The 25,893-nt window shown below is 39.8% G+C and overlaps 1 protein-coding gene across 1 annotated transcript; it reads left to right on the forward strand.

The window, feature by feature from the left end:
- Positions 1–7,881: 7,881 nt before the first annotated feature.
- On the forward strand, positions 7,882–10,716 carry rps16 (ribosomal protein S16). The gene is made up of 6 exons (XM_082510210.1): positions 7,882–7,944; positions 8,035–8,086; positions 8,864–8,965; positions 9,307–9,403; positions 9,500–9,547; positions 10,524–10,716. Exons 2-6 carry the CDS (start codon positions 8,039–8,041, stop codon positions 10,667–10,669), a joined length of 441 nt encoding a protein of 146 aa, XP_082366336.1. The 5' UTR covers positions 7,882–7,944; positions 8,035–8,038; the 3' UTR covers positions 10,670–10,716.
- Positions 10,717–25,893: the final 15,177 nt, after the last annotated feature.

Raw genomic sequence — 25,893 nt, forward strand, 5'->3', positions numbered from 1 at the left:
ACACTACATTCAGTCATTCACAAACTGGCGCCACCGGGCCCTCTGACCGCCACCAGTAGGCGAACATGGGGTTAGTATCTTTCCTAAGGATACGTGGCATGCAGCTAGGAGGCAGCCTGGGATCGAACCACCGACCTTCTGATTAGTGGCTGATCTGCTCTGCCACCTGAGCTACAGCCACCACCAGGTTACTAAAACTATACAAAAGCTTACAAAAGCAATTACACAATTATTTGCAATATTATCATATATAAGAATGAGTGGGTATTTATATCTCATTTAAAAAAAACTCACAAGCATAGTAAAAACCTGGCTATAGTGACAACCCTGCTGTCAAACAAAGCAGGTGAAATTAGGTAGAAATATGCATGAATAAAGAAGCTTCCTACGCAGCACAGTAGACTGAATTTGTGAATGCTGCCAGCAGCGCTGAAGTAGAGACTAAAAGTAGTCAAATTCATTATCCATCTAGAACTGACACATCAAAGTCATTTTACACCACGGGCTGCATACAGCCCACTTTGGTCTGAAGTGGACCGAACCAGTGAAACTTGATAAATGTGTAAAATTACAGAAAAAGTGCTTTTTTCGCACTTTTTTCTATTTGGTATAGATACTTTCTGTAGTAAATAGCAGAAAAACTGAAACTATTTTGTCCAGTGGGCTGGATTAGAGTCTTTCCCGAACCGATTCTGGCCCCTGCGCTTTATGTTTGACACCCCTGAACAGCTCATCAGCAAGCAGACCCAAAGGGAGTACGCATTTTGACAATAAAAGAAGCCAGGTGCCTGCTCGCCTGTGTCCGACACTATAAACACCACTCTCCCTGCGATAAATGTTAGGCATACGTAGGTACTACACACTGCACACATGACTCACATCACTGTATACAGATTCCCAAGATGCTATCTGTCTTCTCTCCTACTCTGGCCCAGGAATGGCCCGACTGCTTCCCTCCTTTAAGGGTAAGACTGTGCCGTGATGCTGACACTTTTCTTTCATCCCCAAAGGATGTGTGCGTGTGTGTACTTGAGAGTCTTGACAAGTTTCTCTCTTTGTCGTGGCTTCAAGAGAAGGCATCCGAGTGCAGTTATTTACCCTGATTGAAGACTTCATGTGCTTTTGCAACATCAGTGTTCAATCATGAGAAAGTGGAGAGGGGACGCAGTTTCCTGCCCCCAACTGCGGGGTCTAGTTTGGTTGTGTCAACACTGTCCAAGCCTGTGGTCAGATCAAAAGCCGTCTCTAGTGTAAGGACTACAGTTGGATATTTGGTGTCCAAAAAGATCCCCACTTCCTTTTTCCCATACCCTGACCCATCAGCTCCTCGACCCCGAGCAAAGCTGGATCACGTGATCTCAGTGGTTCGACTCATCAGAGGCTTAAAATGAGTTTTAGCGAAGCAGGAGCGGCACCAAGCTTCAGTTTTTGGATGTAACCTGTCATGCTTTAGTGCTCTGCACTGATTTCAGCTTGTGGTTAATGATGCAACCTTGCCCCCAGCTGAACCAGCAATGACGTTACACTTGAAACTCTGTCAATTTTCTTTAGGAACAGCAGAGGGTGCTGTTGTTTACTAGATAATCAGGAGACTTGCTTAGACTCAACATGAACAATCTGCATGCTTTATGAACTGGGTACAGCTTATCACTTATCGTCTGAAGAAACGAACAGTACTGTATTTTCTTTTCTGACACCGTGTCCTGATCCTTCTTTTTTAACTGGCAGCTAAATGGTGCTTCTTCTTCTTCTGCTTTTTGTTGTTTAGACAGACGCTGTACTCCTCAGAACATTAGTGATGGGTCAGTCGCGAACGAAATGGCTCTTAGAGCCGGTTCTTTGACGTGAACAACGCGAGCCGACTCCTTATCGCGAGCCGTGTTTTTTTTCCTTTTCTTTCTCTCAACCTCTCTCTCGCACTTTTTTCCCGCTTCACTCCGCATGCGAGCCTTGTGCTTTACGCTGGGAAGAGGGGGGAGGGGCAGTAGTTACACTCAGTAGCACAGGAACAGAGCAGGAGGGAGAGAGAGAGAAAGAGCCAGGGACAACAACGTCACATTAGAAAGGTATAGTAATCATCCACAACTATTTTCAGTTGCAGATGATAAAGGATTCAGAAAGTTTATTCATGCAGGTCCATATGACAGAGAATATGCATGTTCTTTTTGTTTTCACATTATAATTTATATTTAATTGTGTTGTGGTTTGTAGTGTTTTGTGTTGTTTCACTTTAAATTTGTAAAAGGAAAAAGCTGAAAATCTAAATAGTTAAAAGTTGAAATGTGAATAGTTAATTTTTGTATTATATGATTTATTTATTACATTTTATGTGGAGTAAATAAAAGTATATTTACGGTGGCCCCTACAGACAAAGCACATACAAACTTCAAATCACGTACAAACTCTGAAGCAGTACAAACTCCAAAACACGTAAAAACTCAGAAGCACGTAAAAACTCAAAACACGTACAAAAGACAACAGAAGTGCTCCAGGATGCTAGGCGCAGTGTTGAGCTTTTGTTACCTAGTGGCTACACAAGCCAGCAAGTACCAACGACTGGATTTGGTGTGTGGTAATAACAGGTAAATGAACTTTTTAAAAAAAAATTATTTGACTACATATTAATGCTTGTGTATAAATACACAAACAATACACATATGCTTTCATGCTTTCAATTGTGTAATTTAGGTGATCTAGGTAGCTCTGTTTTGGAAGTTCAGTTCATGCTAGAAATGTGTTTTGGAGTTTGTACGTGTTTTGTCTCTAGGGGCCACCGCATATATTTATGTATAAACATATATAAATAAAACCACTTTTTTTTACATTAGTAATTCCTTTTGTGCATAATTTTATATTATTGTTAATAATAAATTAATTAAAGCAACAAAACAACCTGAAGAGCCGGTTCGGAGCTGAAAGAGCCGCATCTTTTTAGTGAGCCGAACCGAAAGAGCCGGTTCTCTAAAAAGAGCCGGAAATGGTAAATGGCCTGCATTTGTATAGCGCTTTTTCTAGTCCATAGGACCCCAAAGTGCTTTACACTACATTCAGTCATTCACCCACTGGCGATAGCAAGCTACATTGCAGCCACAGCTGCCCTGGGGCGCACTGACAGAGGCGAGGCTGCCGGACACACTGGCGCCACCGGGCCCTCTGACCACCACCAGTAGGAAAACACAGGGTTAGTATCTTGCCCAAGGATATTTGGCATGCAGCCAGGAGGCAGCCTGGGATCGAACCACCGACCTTCTGATTAGTGGCTGACCTGCTCTGCCACCTGAGCTACAGCCACCCCGTTGAAATCCCATCACTACAAAGCAGCAAGACAGAAACAAATCTAGATCTGACACTATTTAAACCATCCGAACTGTCCATATTGAAGAGGATTTCTCTCAATACAAGGCGAGGCTTTCGATGTAGGAAGAAATTTCTAGTGCTCTAGAGTGCTCTAATCTACTCTGGTTGTCAAATACTCAGAAGCATATCTATCATTATACCAAAACAAGTTCAAATAAGGCCCACTTGATGCTGTCATTTTAAATTTCTTATTGGAGACTTATTCGGACCTCCTTTTTGCAGTAGTTTAGGAGCATTTAACTTCAAGTTTCTTTTACATCTGCTTTGCTGCTGGAGGATTCTGGCTACCACATAAGGGGGAAATGTAACATAGTTAAATAGATTGCAGGGATGCTCCAGTTTGAATTGGTGTTTGATGTTTTTTTTCTTTGACTTTTTCATTCATTGGATCAATCAATAATTACCTCAGTGTCACTTCTTTGTATTTTATGGTTTTGCTATTTGATCTTATTTATCTGTTTTCTTGAAGGATATAAATTCATTCCTTTAAGGAATTAATTATATGTGTCAATAAGTAATTACATTTTGATATAAATAAATAAATGTGTCAAAAATTAATTAATTAACCATCTGAGTTTGTCAGTCATTACTTTTTACGTCTTTAACCCTTAAAACACCAGTTTGTTTGTACATTGCACTTGTTGGAAGACAAATGCTACTGGATTAATGGAAGAGTCTGGGACATGTAATTGATTAACGTCAACATTGATCATCTTCTATTGTTATTTTTGTGCAGGGAAAGCAAAATAGATCAAACTATCTTTCAGCTTGTTTGTTTGTTCACAAATTGAGAAAATCATAATATGTTTTCCGAAATAATACATGCAACCTGATTTATTTTTAACCATCATTGCAGCTACATGTATGGGAATAATGAACAGTATCAATGATTTTGATGCGATATTATATTTTTGTGCAGTGACAGCATGATGAACATGCTGAGAGAAAAACTCTCTCAGCATGTTCATGTTGTTTACATTCACAAAATGTTATAAAATTCAAATATGGCTAAAGAACCAAACAGGACAGGCAAAAACAAAACAAAAATTTTTCTACTTTGCCCGACTTTATTTTTTAAATTAGCACCAGTCCTTGTTGTGAAAACTAAAATATTTTTCAAATTCAGAAACTACAGCCTTCAAATACCAGTCAAATTACATATTACTACTAACTTTTTAGGAAAAATAGCAATAAAGTTCCAATTTTTTCACCATGTAATTGATAAAAATTCATACTTTTTTCACTCATCATTGCAGGTCAGCACCAGTAACAGTAACGATGCCTTTTTGGCATTATTTCTTCTTTTGATGAATAAAAAAAACAAAAACAAAAAAACAAACTCCCACACATAGCGTGTTAGTGGCCAGAAATGGCCATTTAATGACCAAACGACCACTACGATGAGCAAAATTTGTATTTCGGTGTGTGTGTGCATCCTCATTAGCAGCAGGATGTGCTAACCACAGTAGCGTGGTCTTTGTAGGCACACTTCCACAGCTGGAGAAAGTGGCTGCTGTTCTAATCCTAAAGGTGCACCTTTTGCACCTTTTTCTCATTTTGTTGGTGGGCTGTGGGTCACACTCTGATTCAGACTACTGTATCTTGGGATCAGTGGCAGAAGCGACTGATGAGCATCGGGGACAAAGCTATCTTGCAGCTGCTGAGGTTACCAGCATGCACCCCTCTTCTGGGATCACTCTTCATTTGTAGATTTTAAAGGACTCCCACTCTTGTGAAGTGGTTTCCATGGGACAAAGGCATTATATTCCAAGACATCCAGGAGATTGTAGAAAAAAAGCTAGCAGCCAGCAGCTAGTTTTCCTTCAACAACTCAAGGTGCCAACATCCTGCCTAGGTCATCCACACTGGACAAGCTGGGGAGGTAGCTTTGCGTTGCTTCCCCTGATTGTGCCAACAAGAGCCAGTTTTCATCTGAGGAGTTTCTGTGCCAAGGTGAACCCCTTTCCCTTTTTTACTTTTAATCCCCACAATTTAATCCCCACATTTGTGAAAGAAAAGCAAAACACTTTTTTTTGAAAAGTCTGTAACAAAACCATCAAATCTGATCAAGGTTATTTAAATGCTGCAAAAAAGAATGGATTGGAAAAAAAAAAATACATATCCTAACCTTAATTACTGGGGGAGAATAATGAATGATGCTCATAGTGAGTAAAAAGTAAACTGAGTGCATTTTTTAGACAGAGATTCACTTTTAATGTGTATGTATAATATAATACAGATACATAAAAAACACTCCCAAAACAGAATAAATTATTACAAATAAATTATTACAAAATATTAAAAAAAGAATATAAAAATGGAGGCAACTTTGCCTGTGGTAGAATGTATACAATGTATGAAAAAATCTTTACTGCAGATACTAATTTTGTGTTGTAAGATTTATGACTTTCATGCTTTCATAGTGGTACTTAGGAGAGCTTGACATTTTCTCAGGTGGTATCACACTGTAAAAAGTTTGAGAAACACTGATAAGTGTATGTGTGCTTTTGGAAAACATTTAAAGCTGCTGTACAGAATCTTTGAAACAAGCTTAAAACACTTTTAGAATATAAACAGAGCACTCTGCTTCTCTTTACAGCTCCTCACTCCACCAGGGCTGTTTGGCACTTTCTGATAGTGTGCAATTGTGATGTACGTACTGCGGCAGTCATACAGACAACTGGACGGTCCAAAAGTTGGCCTACCTATTACTGGCTGAGGTTTTAGTAGAGTTGTGGCTGAACCACATAAAAATATATCATTAATTTTAATCTCCACAATCAATGATAATTCCATGTGTTCCATGTGACTGGTTCTCAGATAGTTTTTTTTCTGCGCTATACAAGTCTCAATCACCAACATATACAAGCACCAGTGTTTTATATAGTTCATATGGTTTTTGTTTTATATATGTATTTTTAAAAACTAATTATTTGACTTACATGCTGCCATGGCTCACGCTGCAATGCATTCTGGGTAGCTTGTTCAAATGGGTTGCACTCAGAACCCTGAATTGAAGAATTCAGAAGAAACTTCTACCATCAGTTTTGCTCAACTTCAAAGCCACAGCAATGATGAGAGATCCACAATGTGCTAATTCATGTCCAGTGCTCTTACATTCAGTCAATTGGCTGCAGCTGCCATCTACACCTTTAAATTACATTCTGGTTTCTACAAGTCCTGCTGAAAAACCAGTGTCCTTTTCTAGCTAAAGCAGGGGTATGAAACGTATGGCCCGCGGGCCGGATCAGGCCTGCAAATAGGTTTAATCTGGCCCCCGAGATGATTTTGTAAAGTATAAAATTGAGATGCAATTTTTCAATAAAAGAAACTGCTGGGTTCTGGCTACCTTTACCCTGGGAGCACAGGAGCAAGCTGGACCTCTGCTGCTCCCACCCGAGGAACTGAAATGGGTGCAGGAGTCAGCAAGGTCACAGTTGCCCTCACCCGGGGAACCAGAACAGGCACAGGCAATGACTGGGCATCCGCCATACCCACCCGAGGAGTTCTCATGTCTGTCAGATTTATTATATGGACGTGGTGACAGTGTAAAGACAGCCTGTACTTGTGATTTTCAGACAAATTTTGGGAGCCGTTTTAACATTGGACTTTGTGGAAGAGTTGGATGGAGGAAGCTGTGCGTTGGTGACATTTATAAAAGAACCATAACATCTACTACAATAATAACAACATTGGATGAAAGAGGGCAATGATGGCTACGTTTTGAGGGTAAAATGATGGCTATAGACCGAATGCTGTGGACACAGCAGCAGTTGAAAGAGAAGATTTTAAGATCAATTTTTCCCCTGCTTCCACTCTAGCAGTTGAACTGTCTCATTCTAACCTCCAACATTCCGTCCCACACACACCCATTATAGACTCTGAAACGGATGAAAAAAGCATGAAACTTAAACTGGAACTGAAGTAAAAGTAAAGAGGATAATAAAAGATAAATACAAGCTGAATAGTTCAATGTCTTGGCTTAATTTTAAAGTTTGAATGGAATCTGTCGGTCAAGGTATGTGGAAGTAGTTGGAGTTGAAAGAGGAGTAAGTCGAATGAGAATCTGAAGATTCTTCCATTGAAATACACTATAGATTTTTGCTGAATAAAGTTGAATAATTTAAAAAATATATAAAAGTTAAAAATGAGAAAAATACAAGCACACATGTCCAAAAGAAGATGAATCTAATGGTGGTTGAATGGGTTTTCTAAGTTGAAAAGTGTTGAAGGAGATACAAAAATGTAAGGAAGATGAAAAGTAAATATCACCCCGAATACCTGTTTCCCCCGGCATTATACAAGAGGTCCATGCGACAATATTTAAAACTGCCTTTGTTTTGTTTTTTTAGATTTACAAACACAGGAACACGTGAGATCAAACGCCAAACACATGTACATTCTGTTCCCTGCCATTGTGAAACAACAGCAGAAACTCTCCGATCTGCTCAATATTAGATGGTAGTAAAGCGAGATCAACTGTCGCAAGCCCTATCTCAAAACAGCTTGCATTGTCGTGCAGCAGCCCCTGAACCTCCGCATGTGAAACCCCATCGGCCTCTTCGTACGGCACCCTAGCTGAAGACGGTATGTTCTTCAGAGTGATCCGGCAAAATAATAGAAAAATATACTTGTTTACCGGTTTCTAATGTAAGTGTTGTCTTTTGTGTGTTTCAGAAACATGCCAGCTAAAGGCCCTCTGCAGTCTGTCCAGGTGTTTGGACGTAAAGTGAGTAAAAATGTGCAATTTAATCCACGTGTGGGGTTGCGGCTAACTTGTCTTGCTAGTCGTAGCTGTAATGGCTGATATTAAAAGGTGGTGGGCCTCTGATTTTACACTGCAATTCCGCAGTAAATAAGCCAGTTTATATGGTATTTATAACATTAAGTAGTAATAATACTTTCATTGAAGCTTGTAATTACTGTTAGATGTGATGTAGGTGCTACACACCGGACGGTTTTGCTTTTCTTTAGCTTACCACGCTAGCCCTGGTGCTAGTGTTAAGTTTGGGTTCTGAATGACAGAGTTAGCTCAGGTTTATCCTCATACAGTCAAATAGAACGTATTTAACCAAACCATTAAATATCGCTAATCCGTCACATCACCTTGAAATGCGGAGTTGCTGTCACCTTGGATTTTAAATTGAATCTCGATGCGTACAAATGAGCGGAAATTAAGAGTTAAACATTACGTCAATTGTGTATCACCAGATTGAACACGTTTGTATGTGCCATAGATTTACTCATTTACTTCGCCATGTTCATTTTCCACAGTGGGTTTTCTCGTGTCATTTTATTTTTTATATTTTACTTTAATTGAGCGACAACAGTTTGTGAAGCCTGTCCCCACCCGATGAAGTCGTGCATCAACTCCTGATGTTTACAGATTTGACTAAAGCTGAAGAAACTTACTTTGTTTTAGTTTAGTTTTGTAAATTAAACCCCCCCCCCAAAAAAAGTACAATATATTAAATTCAGTGGTATTCATCTGAACTTTCTGTTGCAGAAAACTGCCACAGCAGTTGCCCACTGCAAGAGGGGGAATGGCCTGATCAAGGTGAACGGCAGACCCCTGGAGATGGTGGAGCCTGCTACGCTCCAGTACAAGGTGAGTCCTAACAAGAGAGGTGAACATGAGTGATGTAAGTGGTCGTTATTTAATTTTGTGCACATCAAATGATGTCACAGTAGAGCGTGAAAGCTCTTTCTTCAGGCAGTTGATGTTGGACATTGTACATATGGGATTGATTTTATTTTATTTTTAATTTAAGCATAAATCTAGCTGCATTGGAGTTGCTTTTGGTACTTACAGTTGCATGTGTATATTTTAGAATACTATATGTAGAATTCAACAATTTTAAAATTCAGTTTTAAAACGATAGAAAGGATTTCCTTTTGAGAAACATCAATGACATAAATTTGACATCAATATGTGATTCTTTTTGTAAGCTTTTGGAGCCAGTGCTCTTGCTTGGTAAGGAGCGTTTTGCTGGAGTGGACATCAGAGTCAGAGTGAAGGGTGGTGGACACGTCGCACAGATCTATGGTAAGCAAAGTATTTCCTCTCTATAATTTTGCTCATGATGTTTTATGATTAGTGTTGAAAAAAGGCTCTGAATATCGACATGTTCTTCTCTCTCAGCCATCCGCCAGGCCATCTCCAAGTCCCTGGTTGCATACTATCAGAAGTGTAAGTAATGAAGTTTTTTTTTTTTTTTTGTACAAACATCACTCTTTTGTAAATAGGCATGTTTAGAGTCACTCCAGAGTACTACACATAGGTGAGAAGTGGAAAGTATTTGATAATCCCATGGTGCATTTCTTCTTAATAAAATCGTAAACCGTAACACAGTACAGAAAATTTGGTTACAGTTAAATACATTAGAACTTTTCTGATTTGACAACTCCAGGCTTTTGAATGCTATGGTAGGTTAGCCTACTGCTGAGCTATTGGTGTTTGCTCTATGCTGCATAAAACTGGACTAAGACTGACTATTTAATTGTTTGCATTGGAATTGTTGCGTGATCATAAGCAGTGGGCTGAGCTGTGAGATAGAACTGCTGTGTTGTGCTCACTAGAGCAGGTCATTGTCAGCATGAACTATTTTTGAGATTCACAGGAAGGTATTTCAGAAGCAATCTAGAAGTGGCACACTACTTCACTAAAAATATGCATCTATTCTAAGTCACTTCACAGAGTACATGAGCAGGGCAGGAAATCAAAAATAAGATGACTTCTATCATCTGGTAAATTTTTAAAAATAAAATTCCCCCCGTGTGTGCAAATTTCTCTGCTTTAGATACTTGAGTACTCGTCCATTCTGCAGTAACTACTACTTTTTAAATATGGGTTTTGTTGGACATAACACACATTTATAAAGGAGCTGTGAGAGTAGAAATGAGTTTTTATTGATCTGATTTTTGTATGTATTGATGTACAACTGTCTCTTGATGACTAGGAAAGATCAGGGTTGCATTGTGGATATGAAACAGCTGGAAATTCTGTAGTTCTAACAAGTTCATAATAAATATTGAAACGTAGCACAAGGAAAAAGTTACTGCAGTTATGGAAATCTGCAAACAGTCGAACCAGTGAAGAACATTTGGCTAGACTGCATATTACTCTGAATCTTAATCTGGACTAATCTGTATTTGTTTTACTGCAGATGTGGATGAGGCCTCCAAGAAGGAGATCAAGGACATCCTGATCCAGTATGACAGGACCCTGCTGGTTGCCGATCCACGTCGCTGCGAGTCCAAGAAGTTCGGTGGACCTGGAGCTCGCGCTCGCTACCAGAAGTCCTACCGTTAATCCCCGTGTACATTTTCATAATAAATTGGAGGAACAAAGAAAACAAATTTGTGATTTTATTTATTGACTTGCTCTGTTCCACGGTTATCACCCCTGGTTATTGTCATCTTACAACTGCTCCACTGATTTGTTTTGGTTGCTAGGCACCTGCAGCCACTTTCTATTCACAATAGCTCAAGTACATTCAATCAGTGGGAAACAATATCACAGACGATTACCTATGTGCAGCTGCATTTGTTTTTGCTGACAGTCTCTAGTACTTGTGATGTTACTCAATCTGAACCATGGCTCTCATATTAGGTAACTCTCTGAAGCTACCAACAGTATTTACTGCTAATGTGGTCACAGAAATTACCTGCAACTATTGCATTTATCCCAGTCGTTTGCTATTTACCACTGGCCTTAACTATTTAGTAGTGCTAAGTTCACTACATAGGTCTTCAGAAAGGTTACAGACTGTTTAAACAGCAGAAATGTTTATGTTTTGATATAAGAAAAGGACACCAGATAATATTGAGAGTCACACTGATTAGCTGTGTGATAACGTGCACAGACTGTAAAAGATGCAACTTGTAGAAAGTGAGTGAAAATGTGCCTAAAACAGGCATGTATTGTAATATCCAGCAGGGGGCGACTCTTCATATAGGTTATATGGATGTTAATGGCAAAAACAGGGAAATGCTTCCCTTTTCTTTTGGGATGACTTGGTGGTCTTAAATCTGATTCAATATCACATCTCTATTTAAAATTCTATGGACATGGTTGAGCCTTTATATGGGTGTGCAGTATCAATGGCTGCAGGACTCTCCTAGAAAACCAGCCATAAGCAAAAAATATTAACAAAGAGCATAATGCTTCCAAATCTCTCATTGATTAACTTGGTGTGTAAAAATGTCTAACTGGACCTTTATGTAACGCCTTTTTGGGCCTTACTGATAATTTAAAGCAGTACAATACCAACACAAAGCATTATTAATTAGGCGAAACAACCAAATGTGTGATGCAAGATAATTTTTTGTGTGTAATCTTCAGCCGTCAAAACGTTAAGAAAACAGAAGACGCATGAAGACACCAGGAGACAATAAAATACAAAAAAAACCAAGGGCCAGTTTTTATTTCTGCATTCCAAGATGTTTGTGTTCTTTTTGTTTATAATTTTTATACTACAATTGTAACATTCCAATTGTAGTATTGGAATTGCAACATTCCACCAGTAGATGGTGCTATAGCACCATCTACTAAACCAATGGTAAAAGCATTGAAAAGTAACACATTTCTCCCCTCTACCACTAAAAGCCCCGAGAGAGTGTTCAGCTGGTCAGAAAGCATCATATAGCTCAGATAATATGCAATCAGTGAATGCATAGAGAAGATTATACATTACCAGTTTTTGCCAGCATGATGCCACATATGTTGTCTTGCTTGGAAAACTGATTGTCAGGCTCCGGTATTTCTTCTTAATCTAAATTTGCTTTCCCCCTCTCCTTTTGTCTCTACTGTGTAAGTAAATACTCATGCAAATGTTGATTATTGTTCCAGGCCCATGCTGGTTTGTTATTAGAAATGAGATATTGCGACCCCACAGTGTGTCCCAACACTGATTTGATGAATGCTGAACAATGAAGCCCGGCTCTGTGTGCCAAAATTTCAGATTTCATTATCCTGGTTGGTGGTTTTATTGTAATTTTGCAGTCTTATTTACTGTGATAAGAATACCCTGCGCAGTCAATTTACATGGTGCCTGCTTCTCTGTAGCCAGTTTTTGTCCAGGACGGTATTTTTACATAAAACTGCAGCATTGTTTCCTCAGGTTGTGTTGACTGCTTGTTACTGCTATCTGTGTTTATTCCTTCCCGCCAGCGCCGATGCACAGGCACACCCGAGTCTTGCACAGCAACGGGAGCATGATGAGCTGAGCTGAGGCCCAGATGTTGTTGGCCTCTCTGTAGGCAGTCAGCAACAGTCGTTCCCACTCGGAGAGCTCCCAGAGGGGATCAGGCCTGTTTATAGCCCTCCAATAATCAACACAGCAGGGAAGCCCACTCCCTACTGCTACTGTTGTTTACTACTGTTTATTTTCTGCCCCTGCCTGCAACCTCACCTCTGAAGGCCATAATGTTACATCAGGGACATACTGCACCTGTGGAAATGGCTGTTTTCTGAAATGCCTGAGAACACAGACTAACCTAATGCAGTTAATGCAGAAAGCTGTAGGGAACAGAGGTGGGAAGAGGAAAATGCTGGGCTGGGATCAATGTTTGCACCTGATTTCTCTCTCTCTAATGGCAAAATTGGTCTCCATCTCTGGTTTTTCCACAATAATGTGTATACCGTGCATAACTGTTTAAATAGACTGCAAAGGGAAGAGTAAACTGTCATAACATAAACTACTTTTCATACAGTAAGTTGTGAGAGTGGTTCCCGAGCTTATTTTATCTGCTGTTCTCACAGAGGCCTGTTGGATGTATAAAAAAATAATAATATTAATAACTCCTCAGTAACACTTGAAGCTGAATCTGGACTCCTTTCATCTTACTTCTCAAACTCAATTTTAATCCTTCACTTCCAGCACTGTCAAAATGTTTTTCTTTTTTGTCCTTTGTTGAACTTTGACATTTCACATCATCCAACTTTAATATAAGGCAAAGATAGCCTGAGTAAATAAAACAAAAAGAAAGCAGATTTTAAATGATGATTTCATTTAATAAGTGAATGAAAGGCTATCAAAACTTTCAGGTATACTTGAGAGTATCCTAGCATGAACAGACTGTTTAAGGTCATCCCCAAAGCATGTAAATCAGATTTAAGTTCAGACCTTTAGTGATTCACTCCCAAACTACTTTCTTTTGTTTTTCTCCTTTTTTTTTTGGCCTTCACATACAAAGTCTTGGTGGTGATGATATTTCTATGTACTGGTTCTATATTGAGTGGTAATCACATCTGCTTTTCATGCAGAAGGTCCTGGGTTCACTCCCCAGTGGGACAATTGACAAGAAATATACGCTTTCTTTGCTGGCTATATATATATATATATATATATATATATATATATATATATATATATATATATATATATATATATATATATATATATATTTGTTGTATTAATACGCTTCAATCTGTCAAAAATGGCTTTACTAAAGTGGAATAAATCATTTACTAATGCTTTATGTACTTGTGAAAAACAGAGTTGTATTATGAGCTTTATAGACTGTCAAACATGCCCAGCTTCATTACATATTTCACTTTAAATTGGACGAATGCTTACAAAATGAACACAACAACAAATCATAAATCAAGTGATGACTAGCTTTCTACATAGTGAGTTTATTGTATTGTGCTTTGGCTTTTTATATGGTCTACGCTTAGCCGTGCAGAATCCAAACCTTTCATAAAGGTTTAGGATTGCTAATGACTTTGTTGTGCACGGTTATCTATTTAAAAATGGTATATAATGGTTTTAGTAGAGGTGCGTGTAAAGGCAAGTAATCCATGCATGGTTCCAGAAAATTAAGAAAAGGAATTGAATTTTCCTACAGTGTGAACTTTATTGTAATTTTTAGCGCACAAAGTATCACATAAAGCAAATGTGCACTATGTTGGCAGCTGTATTGGTTTGTTTTCCCTCTTTTCCCTCTGAAGGACTGTGATGGTAAATTAAGTAAATTCGATCCAGAACACAACAGGCGTCTGAAATATTTTTGCACAACAGTTTTTTATGAATCTTTTAAATTGTGTAATTGAGCGTGTGGGGTTTCTTCCTTCATGGCCCAGCACTGACGCACACAGACACACACACACACAGTGGAGCCTACCACCTGCTTTTCCTCTGTTAACACCTCTGCCTCGCTAGGTCTCCAAATCACACCAACACTGAGGTGTTAGGCCAGGATGCATTTTGTCATCACTTGCACTTTATGCCCTCCTCTCCTCGTGACGCCTTTTATGAACAGACACACACACAGTGCAATTAACACATGGAAGCATATGAATGCACCCAAATGTATGCTTAGAAAATCGGCTTCAAGCCTAGTTTTTGGCATTTTTTCTGGAAATGCAAAAAACAAAACAAAACAAAACAGCAAGCCAAAAGATGGAAAACAAAAGTGAAGGATGTTCGTCCACTGCTCTCCTTTCTCTTCCTGTAGCAGTCACATCCTTGTCCAGTCTTCTTCCCTGAAATGAATAAACAATTGTTTGAGGGTTCCAGAGGCTGAAGATCAGGGACTGTGGCAGGCAGCAACAAATGTTGGCTTCATTTTAGATGAAATGCTGTCCAGCCAGGCAACACACTGCTGTTTGGGCTGAGAGTGTTAATGAGGGGCTAAGTGCTTATCTGCTGCATTGTCCTTGAGGGGAGCCGATCTCTGTTTGGGTGCATGTAAAGGCAAAGATTCAGTAACACCACAGCTTAAATTCTGCTATAAACTTCTCTGTTTTTTTGCTTTGAGTTTTATTTCTTTTATGCTGCGTAAAACTTTTAAAGAACTCCCATTTATTCCTTTGTGACTCAAAGAGTGCAAAAACAAAAAACAATTAGCAGTTTTTGGTTTACCAGTTTTGATGGTCGCTGAGTTAGTCACCCAGCTTCCCAGATAGATCCTGTAGATTTTATTATTTCATAGTTTGTGCTTCTGTAAAAAAAATGTCAATTTAAGTGATTTGCATTTTGTTGTTTTGACATCCATTTAAATAAATGACATTCAGAGGTCTTAATTTGTGATTTTTTTTTAAATTCCAGTAGATTCCTACGTCCTCTTGTTTACAGTCTTTATGATAAGCAAAGCTAACCAGCTGTTTGCTATAACTGCCCATCTCTGTGTCTGCACCCTTAGCCAGCACCATAAACTGTATAAAAAGATGGCCACCACCAATCGGTTCCTGTTTTTAGCATCTAAGCTTTTGCCATTTTAATAATAGTGAGAAAACCCCAACAATTTGTTGAACAATGAGCAAGCACTTGTTGACAGTGGGAAGATAAAACTCCCTATTAACAGGAAGAAACCTCCAGCAGAATCAGGGCATTTCCCCCCTTTAATTAAGAAGGAAATGAGCTAGACACACATTTTACAGTTTCACTACAGCAATTCATACTGTAGATAAAATAAATTCTATAAAACATTTAAAATAAGACTATCCTTAAACATCTACATTAATATTAAGCAATTGAACACTAAGTATGTTTACCTTTAACACTTTAAGTTAAATGTACTGGAGTACATCCTAAGGACATTTACATAGACATGTAATGCTACTTTCACTAAAGGAAAACACTTAAAAAAATCCACTGCCATTTGTCATTGACCAGTAATAGTAAATATTTATAGAACAACTATAGAAATAATAATATTTTACAATTCTTCAGGCAAAGCAGTCTAAGCAGAGTGTAGAAAGATGCAAGAAACTGTCAACATACATAAAATATTGAGAGAGAGCATATTGTCATATTGTGTTTTAATATTCTATTTAAACAGTGGCTAACCTGCATCTTTTCCCTTCTTTTAAAGGAAGTGGTGATGATTGCATCTGCTTCTTGCCTTTCTGCAAAATCAGAACACGCCAACAACACATACCAAGTTCACTTCTTGCAGCACTAAACAGATGTGCTGTGTGCATATACTTTATACATGCAGTTTCCCCTAAAGACGTTTAGCAACACTGTCTTGGATCAGTCAATAGAAACTCGTCCTGCAACCAAAAACATTCTTCAAAATTCATCATCTCTTATTTAAATCAGCCAACCTCCTTAATAGTGTTGTCTCTTATATATGTTATACATTTCTCCATAGAGGAAGACAGCTGTAGGATAGCATCTTGTAGTGGAGCACCACATACAAGTATAAGTTGGACTTTTCACACTTGGGATTCAGAAACTACAGCACCTTCGACAGGAAAGTAAGCAAATCCTTTTTGGTTATAGTTTAGTATGACTTATGAAAATTGTCATTGGCTCCACTGGGGATCGAACCCAGGACCTTCTGCGTGTAAAGCAGATGTGATTACCACTACACTATAGAACCAACTAAAAAGATGTATCCACCACCAATCCATGGCCATACTCCTAATACTTTACGATTTCATAAAATATGAAACGTGAGTTTGATAAAACGTCATCTCTTGTTCTCTTTTTTTAAAGAGGGAAATATGTCATCCACACATTACTCAAGACGTCCACTGGATGACTAGTTGTTACTGCTATATGTTTTTCAGCTTGTAGTCCACTGGAAGGGTGTTTGCATCGTAGTGTAGTGTTTCACAGTGAGGGCACACGAACATCTCTTTGGAACGCTGCACTAACCGTGAGCTGACAAGCTGATTGTGACACAAGCTGGGCCTTCATAAACTGTAGCAGCCACGTGACTGTTGACAGAAAGCTAACATATCCTTTAGGCTTATAGTTTAGCCTGCTTGACCAATAACAATTCAGGTTCTACTGGGTCCTTCTGTGTGTTAAAACTCCTCCACCTATAACAAAAGAGTGTTTTTATCTGTATGCATGAGGCGGCTTGTTACATTTGTCTCTGTTACTTTAGTGATTTTGTTGCAACTGACACACCAAACAAGGGTTTCATGCACATGAGATCGTGCCTGGGGTCATTTGCCTGCTAGTTCTATAAAAGATCTTTGCTGGAGTGGAAACACCGCTAAGTATTTGTCTGTTAATAGTGTTAGTTTTGCAAGCGCAAGTAAAAGCACTTGGTGTGTGCAAAGCGTTTCTGAGTATATCGGTTCACTTTGTGTAATGCATTTTTAAATGCCTGTGGAAAAGCACAATTATCCCAAATGAGCAGCCACCTAAATGTTCAAAATTACCATTTCAGAGGTCTGCCATAAATCTGGATGACATCTTTAAAATCTCTTGTTTATTCCACAATCCCACGCTCCACTCAGCTCCCCCACTCGCCTATCCCCTCAAAGTACACTTTGTTACCGTTAAGGACTGAGTGAGAATATGGAGCCGATGATGGATTCATCTCATCTGTTTCACTCTGGCCCTCCCCTCAGCCTCTTTTTGGTCAGAAAGGAGCCAGAAAAGGGCTCCCTGTTACTGACCCGCTCTGTTAGTCACACTTTCTGCAGCCAGCATTGACTCATTCCCAACGCATTTAACCTAGACTTGAACTAAAGCGGAATTAGTCCCAGTAGGCCCGCACGGCCGAACCTTTGTCTCCCATCAAAATCTGCCTCACCTCTTTACGCCTTCTGTCTCTTTTACTTCCTTCGTGTTTGTGCAGGCAGTGTGTCGGTGGCACTGCGGCACTGCACACAGGGTGAGCTGGGTCATGCAGGGGTTTCCCCCCCGAGAGCTTGACCGTTAGACCCGAGCCAAATCAGGGGGTCACAGGCTACCTCTCACACCATTCAACCTTTACCCTTCAGCCCTGACTGCGGCACTCTGATGCCCTGCGACAACCTGCAGAGGACTTGCAGTGATCCCCCCTCCTCAGGTGTCAGCCTGGATCTATTTTAGTGAAAACACACTGAAAACCATCACCTCTTGGGCAAAACTGGTGAGGAGATTATGAGGAGATGGGATTGCAGACAGCTTTGAAGTATTGAGGTTATCTTTTTATTCTCCCCGCATTTGTTGTTGTTTCTTTTAGAGTCATGATTAAAGGAAAATGAGAGAAACTTTCCTGAGTGGAGATGGAAATGTTTGCTTTATATTGTCACCCGTGTATTCTTTTTGAGATGAATGACTCATCGCGGTGCACAAGGAAAAGTGTTTGTTAAACAGCGTGTTTAGTAATCACACATAATTGCAGGAGCTGAGTTAGTTGATAAGCTTTCTTTGGGGTGTCTGGGCTGTTTTTACTGCAGTGTTCAAAACTATTATGTAATGACCTATGACCTGTATCATCAAGTATAGCCAATTCTGCACACACTTTGAACATACAGATGTTTGAGGAGTGTTTCACTTATAGCTGTCTTCTTATCAGAACAGTAACTTTATGGCTACCTACATTTGATGCATTTAGAGGCCATCTGCAAACTGTGTTGTACAAAACTTTGCTTACAGGCATTGCACTAGCAGCAAACAGCAATGCATCTCACTGTCATGCATAAAGGAAAAGATAGTAACAAATAACATCAAACACTAAACATTTTACTACCTCAATACATAAATATGGTCAAGAGGTACGATTCAGTAATTCCAGTCAGCAAAGCAACAGCTGCAACGTCTTATGTGATGGCATCACCCTGTCAATCAAGGCGACTGTGGAGCTATAAAGATCTTTTTTAGCTTCATTAAAATTCAAAAAGGTGAGCTATAAAAAATTCTCTTCTGAAAACCAAAGCTGAAAAAGGCTCTCTTATTCTAATTAGTAACTTGTGAGCATATATTTCTGCACATACTGTGTATGTTTTATTCAGTATATATAGTATTTATTTATAGTGTTCTGGTTGTCTTGCTTTGGCAGACAGTACTACAGTTTCATTGTACGACATCAGGGGTGCTCCACATCGACGTTGCAGGAACAAAATATACCGGTAAACAGTAAAGTCATACACAATTTAGTTTAAAAGACTGAAATGAACGAACTGAAAACATCAGTCTTTCAGTGTTCAAGAACAATCTCAAACTAGCATCGGTTCAACCTTTATTTTGAAGTTATTTTTTCATTTTTATCATTACTGCATGACAGCCAGATTCAATTCAAAACAATGATTGCACCAATGTTTCATTGTAAAGTTTTGCAGTTGACAAAAGTGTATGTCGTCACCTTAAATGAGACCAATAACTTATAGCAAAAGCTGTATTTTTGAGTCATGCTAGATTCTGTTATTAAGACGATGATAAGCCCTCGTCCTGCAGCATCCCCCCCCCCACCGTGTATGATGGTGATGCTGAATAAAGTTTGTATGATTCCTTGAATCCAGACCTTCCCAAAGTGTGGGGCCTGTCCCCTGGGGGGGCGCAGAGCCATTGCAGGGGGGGCGCGGCATGAAAAGAGAAAAAACAAAACAACGCTTGGACACTGCTAGCACGGGGCGCCCACACAAACGCAAAGCAGGAGATGAAGCATAGCTGAATATGTTTCCAAACCAACTTCATTCTAAGCCAAAGACCAGAAAATATGGTGAAGCATATCTTCCCTTTGGTTTCACCTGCACAAGTGCCAAGGTAGGTCTCCCCTGCAGAACTGGTCTTTCCTTCGTCGGGAGCACGGGCTGGGCTCTTCAAATCACAGACAAACAGTATCCCACATTCTTGATTTTTAGTTCACAAACACTTGTTGTAATGACTAACTACTCCTGACATTTTGGAGATGTTAGCTCTTTATACAGTAAAGTTGCAGTGGGATACAAATAACATCAGGCTGATCCTGCCACGATTTGTTCCCCCTGTCTAAATCACGGACAGACAGTTGTTTATGTTTTTAAACCCATTTTGCACAGAGAGGCATTTAAAAAAAAAATTATTGATAGCAATGTTGAATATTATTACACAGGAAAAAAACAACTACATGTAAAAGAATTAAACCGTGAACCTCTGCCTTTCTAAATAGAGGGACAGTAACTGCGTGTTTATATGTAAGAGTGTAAAACCTGAAGATAGAGACAAAATACTGTTTATCTGCCATTCTGCAATTCTTCTCAGGTAAGCAATAACGTGGTGCACAGCTGACGTGAAAAAAGGCACATACCTTTAACATTGCATGAGGAACTCTGTATTCCTTGTCCACACCTAAACGCAAAAAATGAGTTTTAAAAATCTCTGTTTTTGGTGATTCGAAATGCTGTTTACGTGTGGACGACACAGCTGCGCTTTCAAAAATACCCGTGTAGGTGCGGACGTAGTGTAAAAGAGTAAGTAGTTTATTTTATTACTACCTGCAGATTACTTGTATTTGCTTAATTGTTTACTAAATGTTTATGGTGTGAAATAAACCGCAATTGAGCAAAACATGTTTGTTTTCTGTAAAACCCAGCGAAAAGAGTTTAATCTAAACAGTTCTTTCAGATTTGTTCACCAACTCGTTCACTTCCTGTCAGCACAAACAGTCTTAAGCAGCAAGCTAATTATTACCCGTAAGTCATGTGACCATGGATTCTGTCACCACTGAGTAGCAGCCAATTTGACTTGGAGATCTGACCTTCACCCGCTCACTCACCAGCTTCCAGTTACTCCTTTATCGCTCATGTCTCTCTTCCCAATCCCACCCGCAGCTCACCAGTCACACAGTCAGACGCACAGGAGACTAATAAATGACTCCGTGCATGGAGGGAAGTGAACACGAGGGGGGGGGAAAGGATCTCTCAATGAACATCACTATCATATATCAGCTGATATAACCCATTAAACATTTCAGCGTTGAATCACCAGCTGTGCCAATGCGATCAAAGTCATTTATGACTTTTGAACTAGGTGTCTCAATGTCTTTTCTAGCACTGCAAAAATGTTCCTTTATTAGAAAGTCCAAGTTAAAAAAAATCTATTATAACATAAGCCAAAAAAAAAAGAGGCAAAAAACTTAATGAATGACTAATCACCAAGAAATAAAAAATCTCTCCATTTATGATGCTGTCTTCTTGAGGAAGTTGATGTTTCAACCTTATTTTTAAACCACGTTCTCCCAAATGGTGCTCTGCTTAAACCATTAAACAGCCCTGTCCTGATGTGGTCTAAAAAGACCTATGGCTGACCAAAGTCTCCCTTCATGGGTGATCTTTACTGAAACCAGGGCCCAGAAGAGGTCTAGCTCCCTCTCAAACCGCTTGACTTATAAGATGCTCCAAAATGATGGATTATTTTCTCCTGCAGTGGTGCCTGTCCTGCTAAAACCAGCATTAGAGAGGCAGGTGAGTTTTATAGTCAATGCTCTCATCACTTAATGCTGGCACGGCTCCCCAAAACCTGTTGCTCTCCTGTGAGGGACTTGAGCTGCTAGTCAGGTTCTAAATGCTGTGGAGCACATGGGCTACTTGACTCAGACCTGTGAGGAAGGGTTGTGAAGATTGTTACTGAGACAGATGACTGTGAATTGATTGCCCTTTGACTGCTGCCAAAAGCGCTCAGTGTGCCATCCTGTGCTGAGTGTGTGTGTGTTTCAGCCTGCAATGGGTGCTCGGTGTAGAAATGAAGGGACATGGCTAATTAAATGGAGTAAAGGCTGTTGAAAGGGGCTCGACACTGCCAGCACGAGAGGACTTGACACCCATGTGTTCGTGTTTTGAGACAGAGAGAGAGAGAGAGGGGGCAAGCGTGACGGAAGCAGGAGGCCCACATTTGCAGCACCCCGCCCGGCTGGCAGGGCTCAGTCATGGGGCAAAGGCCCGTGTGGAGGAGGAAGAGGTTCTAATGGAGGAGTCTGGTGTTGATATTAACTGCATTTCCAGACCTTCCACTGCAGTCGTTCTCTTTTCTTTTCTACGTTTCTCCAACTCTAAACCCTAACACCCTATCCTACTGCTACACACACAAGTATACACGCACATTCCAAGTGAAAGGGATGGGAGCGTGACAATCGGGAAACAACGGCTGTTAGTTACAGAAAATGCATTACGGCGTGAGCCTCCTCCCGCGAAGAGGAGGAAGTGGTGGGATTACTGACGGGCTTGTACGAGGAGAGAGCGAGGCTATTTCCTCCCCCTCTCCGTAGTAAACTGTCCAGATTTACAAGGCCTCCAGGGATACAGAAATCCCATCCTCGTCCCATCAACCCTCGACAGCTCCTGATTTAAAAATAATCCTAAATCAGTGTGTGACAGTTGTCGGTGGAGTATAAGGGGGCCAGAAAAGAAAAGAAATAAAATTGCATAGGACAGCTGGGTCTGTTAGCTAGGAGATAAAGCTTATGTGTACTTTATATATATAAAAAAAGAGTGTAATTACAGTGTAATTACAGTCCTATCATTCACTTAATGATATTAATAAAACTTCTACACTAACATTGATTTTCTGAGCTGTAAATGTGATAATAAAAACTGTTTTTTCATGTAACTTTTGGCCTCTTCTATGTAACGATGTCACTTCACTGTGAGAGGAATTCACCACAGTGGAGACACACCTGATGAAAATACTTTTGTTTGGAGTCATGTTTTATTCAAAGAACAAACCTACATTCACGGACCACTTTATTAGGTACACCTGCTCAGCTGCTCGTTAATCCAGACATCTAATCAGCCATTCACATGGCAGCAATTTAATACATTTAGGCATTTAGACATGGTCAAACTGAGAATCAGGATGGGAATAAAATGTGATGTACGTGACTTTGAATGTGGCATGGTTGTTGATTTGCTGATAGGAAGGCAACAGTACATCAAGTAGCCACTCATTACAAAGGTGTGTAGAAGGGCATCGAACTTGCCGAATCAGGCTTAGCAGCAGAGGACGACACCGGGGCTCCATCTGTTAGATCAGAACAGGAAACTGAGGAAAACAGCTCACACTGGCTCACCAAAACCTGACAGAACACTGAAAAAATGTAACCTGGTGTGGTGAGTGTCAGTTTTTGCAGCAACATTCGGATGTTAGGGTCAAACTTTGACGTAAACAGCATGAACGCATAGAACCATCCTGTCCTGTATCAACAGTTCAAGCTGCTGGTGGTGTAATTGTGTAGGGGATAGTGATTGGTACACCTTACACCTCTAGGTACCGAACCGAGCATTGTTAAACACCACAGACTACCTGATTAATTGTTGCTGAGCCTGTACCTCTCTTACTGAGCACAGTGTACCCATGTTCTGATGGCTGTTCCAGGAGTGTAGGGCACCATGTCACAGAGCTCTCATCATGCCAAACTGGTTTCCTTAACATTACAACGAGATCATTCTACTCAAATGGCACAGCAGTCCATATCATTTGTCAGATCTTGCTCACCTTTCTCTGACAATTGTTCTCCAGTGTTAATTGTAGGTGTTGTGAAGAGGAGCCAAAGTTTATAGGAGAATACAGATTCCCAACAGAACATATTTTAATGTGAATATGCATCAGGGCACCTCTTTGTTATGCATAGCTAGCTAACTAAAACTAAAGTAAAAGGAAAAACTAGACTCTTTTGATCACAACCTACCTGATGAAGTGCTGGTGAACATGTTTAGTAAGATTTTAAGTCAACTGCTGATTTTCCTAAATCTTACCTGACAAATGCACTCCATACAATAATAATAATGCACGTTGCACTTTATGAAGTCCTGTGTTGATTTACTATTACATGTCATATGTAGCACTAGGGTCTCAGAGGAGCGGTGTCTCATTTCACTGTACAGGATTGAAATGACAATAAAAGCCACTTGACTTGAGTTGACCAGAATTAAAAAGACTACAACCAACACTGAAGCTGTTAAAGACTAAAAATAAAACTATACATTTTCATACAATAAAAACTAAACTCAAATGTGCAAATCTGCTCTGGAAAACAACCAAAACTATACAATGACTTAAAAACAAAAAGTCAAAATGAAATAAAACTAATTAAAAAATACAAAACTATAATAACTCTGGTGAGAGCACGCCATAATACTGCTCAACTTTGAGCCTCAAGTCAATTTAAATGGGTAAATTATATTAAAAATCCACCCTGATACAGTTACCACACTGGCAGGAATTAGCTATAAATCACCAAACTGTTTTCAGTAGGGCTGTAAATACAGTTATTTCTGCTGTAGAGCTGGAGATTTTAATGTGGGACTATATTTATATTTATTGATTTTGGAGCCTGCCTCAAGTGGCCACTTGAGGAACAGCAGTGTTTGCAACTTATTACAAAGGTAAAATTGATATTTATTGGTCAGCAGCAATGTGGAAAAACTTACCTCATCAAGTTACCCAGAGCCCAGAAGTCTAACACTATCTCCCCTCTTCCACATTGTTCTTAGTATGAATGAGCATATGTATGACTCCCTGTAGCCTTCGCAGCAGTAAATAACATCATTTCACTCTCCCTTCTCCCCTGTTCCAGCTACTGCTCCATTGATGTATGTTTTTTACTGCGGCAGCATCACCTCAAACCGGATGCACTCCAACTACCCTTCAGCCTCTTCTGTGATCACTGCAGGTCTCGGAAGACCCCTTCAACAGAAACAGGAAGCAGTTCACGGCACAGGTCGTGACCCCTCTCATTCAGCCCCATGAGTCAAGCAGGGCCCACCCCGACGAAACCCAGGAAAGTTCCGGTCCCATCAACAAGGTGTGGAAGGATAATCGGGGGAGAGGAGGGGTGCAAAACTTTGCTCTTTTTCTCTCAGTGCACATCTGTATGCATGTGAGTCAGACTAAGAGAGGTACACATCTGTCAAGCGGCAGCTGTGTAACATTATTACACACAAGGCCAAGAGAGGCACACCTAAAGTCAGCTCCAGCTGCATCTCATACAAGGCTGCATTCACAGGAGGAAACTACTGTATGAGCTGCAATTGAGCAAATATTGAGGTCTTATTGGTCCCTTTAGACGTCTGATCTGAGTCCGAGGATCATAACACAGGCTGTTACTGGGCATGCATGCTGTAAAAAAGCCTTTCCCAAAAGGCAACTGACTCTATCTATATTTTAGGTGTTTTTTCCCCTCACTGTGTGTGTGGCTGATGTTTTAAAACATCTGGAGCTTAATGTATTTTAGCGTGAAAAAACTGACATTGCACAGGACGACTTGAAATGACGAAAATGTGGTGTGAAATTATGCTGAGTTCTTAAAAACTCCCACTCATTCATGTATATACACGCCATGTTTATGGATTTTACATCTGCATTTAATACTGTTTAAGCTGATACGTGTTAGTGTGTTAGAGTAAATGCTGCAGTGCCATTTACTATTATTACCAGCACCGGAGCTCCACAGGGGAGTCTTACCCCTCTGGTTTTATTTACTCATTACACTAATGAATGCTGATCTAACTCATGTGATGTGTTTAATATTAAATTTGCTGATGATCCAGAAATTATTGGTCTGATCATAGAAGCTGAAACAAATTGCTGCAAGTACCCAAATGACTTTGTTACTTAATGCTCATTTTCTTAAACCAAGAAAATGAAGGAAATAATTTTTGTCTACTCCTAGCGCCAAAGGTGTCTAAAAGAAAGCACATAGTCGTACAGTCTGGTTTACAAAGATTTACGAAAGAGTGGGTCCTTCTATCCTTGAGATAGAACCACCATCAAATCTAAGTGCTATAATTGGAAAGTGGAAATGCTTAGGAAACACAGCAATTCAGCCACAAAGTGCCAAAAAAACTGTAGACTGGGAGCTTCATGGCAGCTCCCCCTAAACAGTCTG

This window comes from Aulonocara stuartgranti (assembly GCF_965226115.1).
Source record: "Aulonocara stuartgranti genome assembly, chromosome: 17".
Lineage (NCBI taxonomy): Eukaryota > Metazoa > Chordata > Actinopteri > Cichliformes > Cichlidae > Aulonocara > Aulonocara stuartgranti.

Bases quoted from the DNA above. Each gene is read 5' to 3' on its own strand.
- rps16 (XM_082510210.1), top strand. From the start codon at position 8,039: ATGCCAGCTAAAGGCCCTCTGCAGTCTGTCCAGGTGTTTGGACGTAAA. The intron at 8,087-8,863 runs GTGAGTAAAAAT...TTTCTGTTGCAG, and splicing joins TCCAGGTGTTTGGACGTAAA to AAAACTGCCACAGCAGTTGC. The intron at 9,548-10,523 runs GTAAGTAATGAA...GTTTTACTGCAG, and splicing joins GGTTGCATACTATCAGAAGT to ATGTGGATGAGGCCTCCAAG.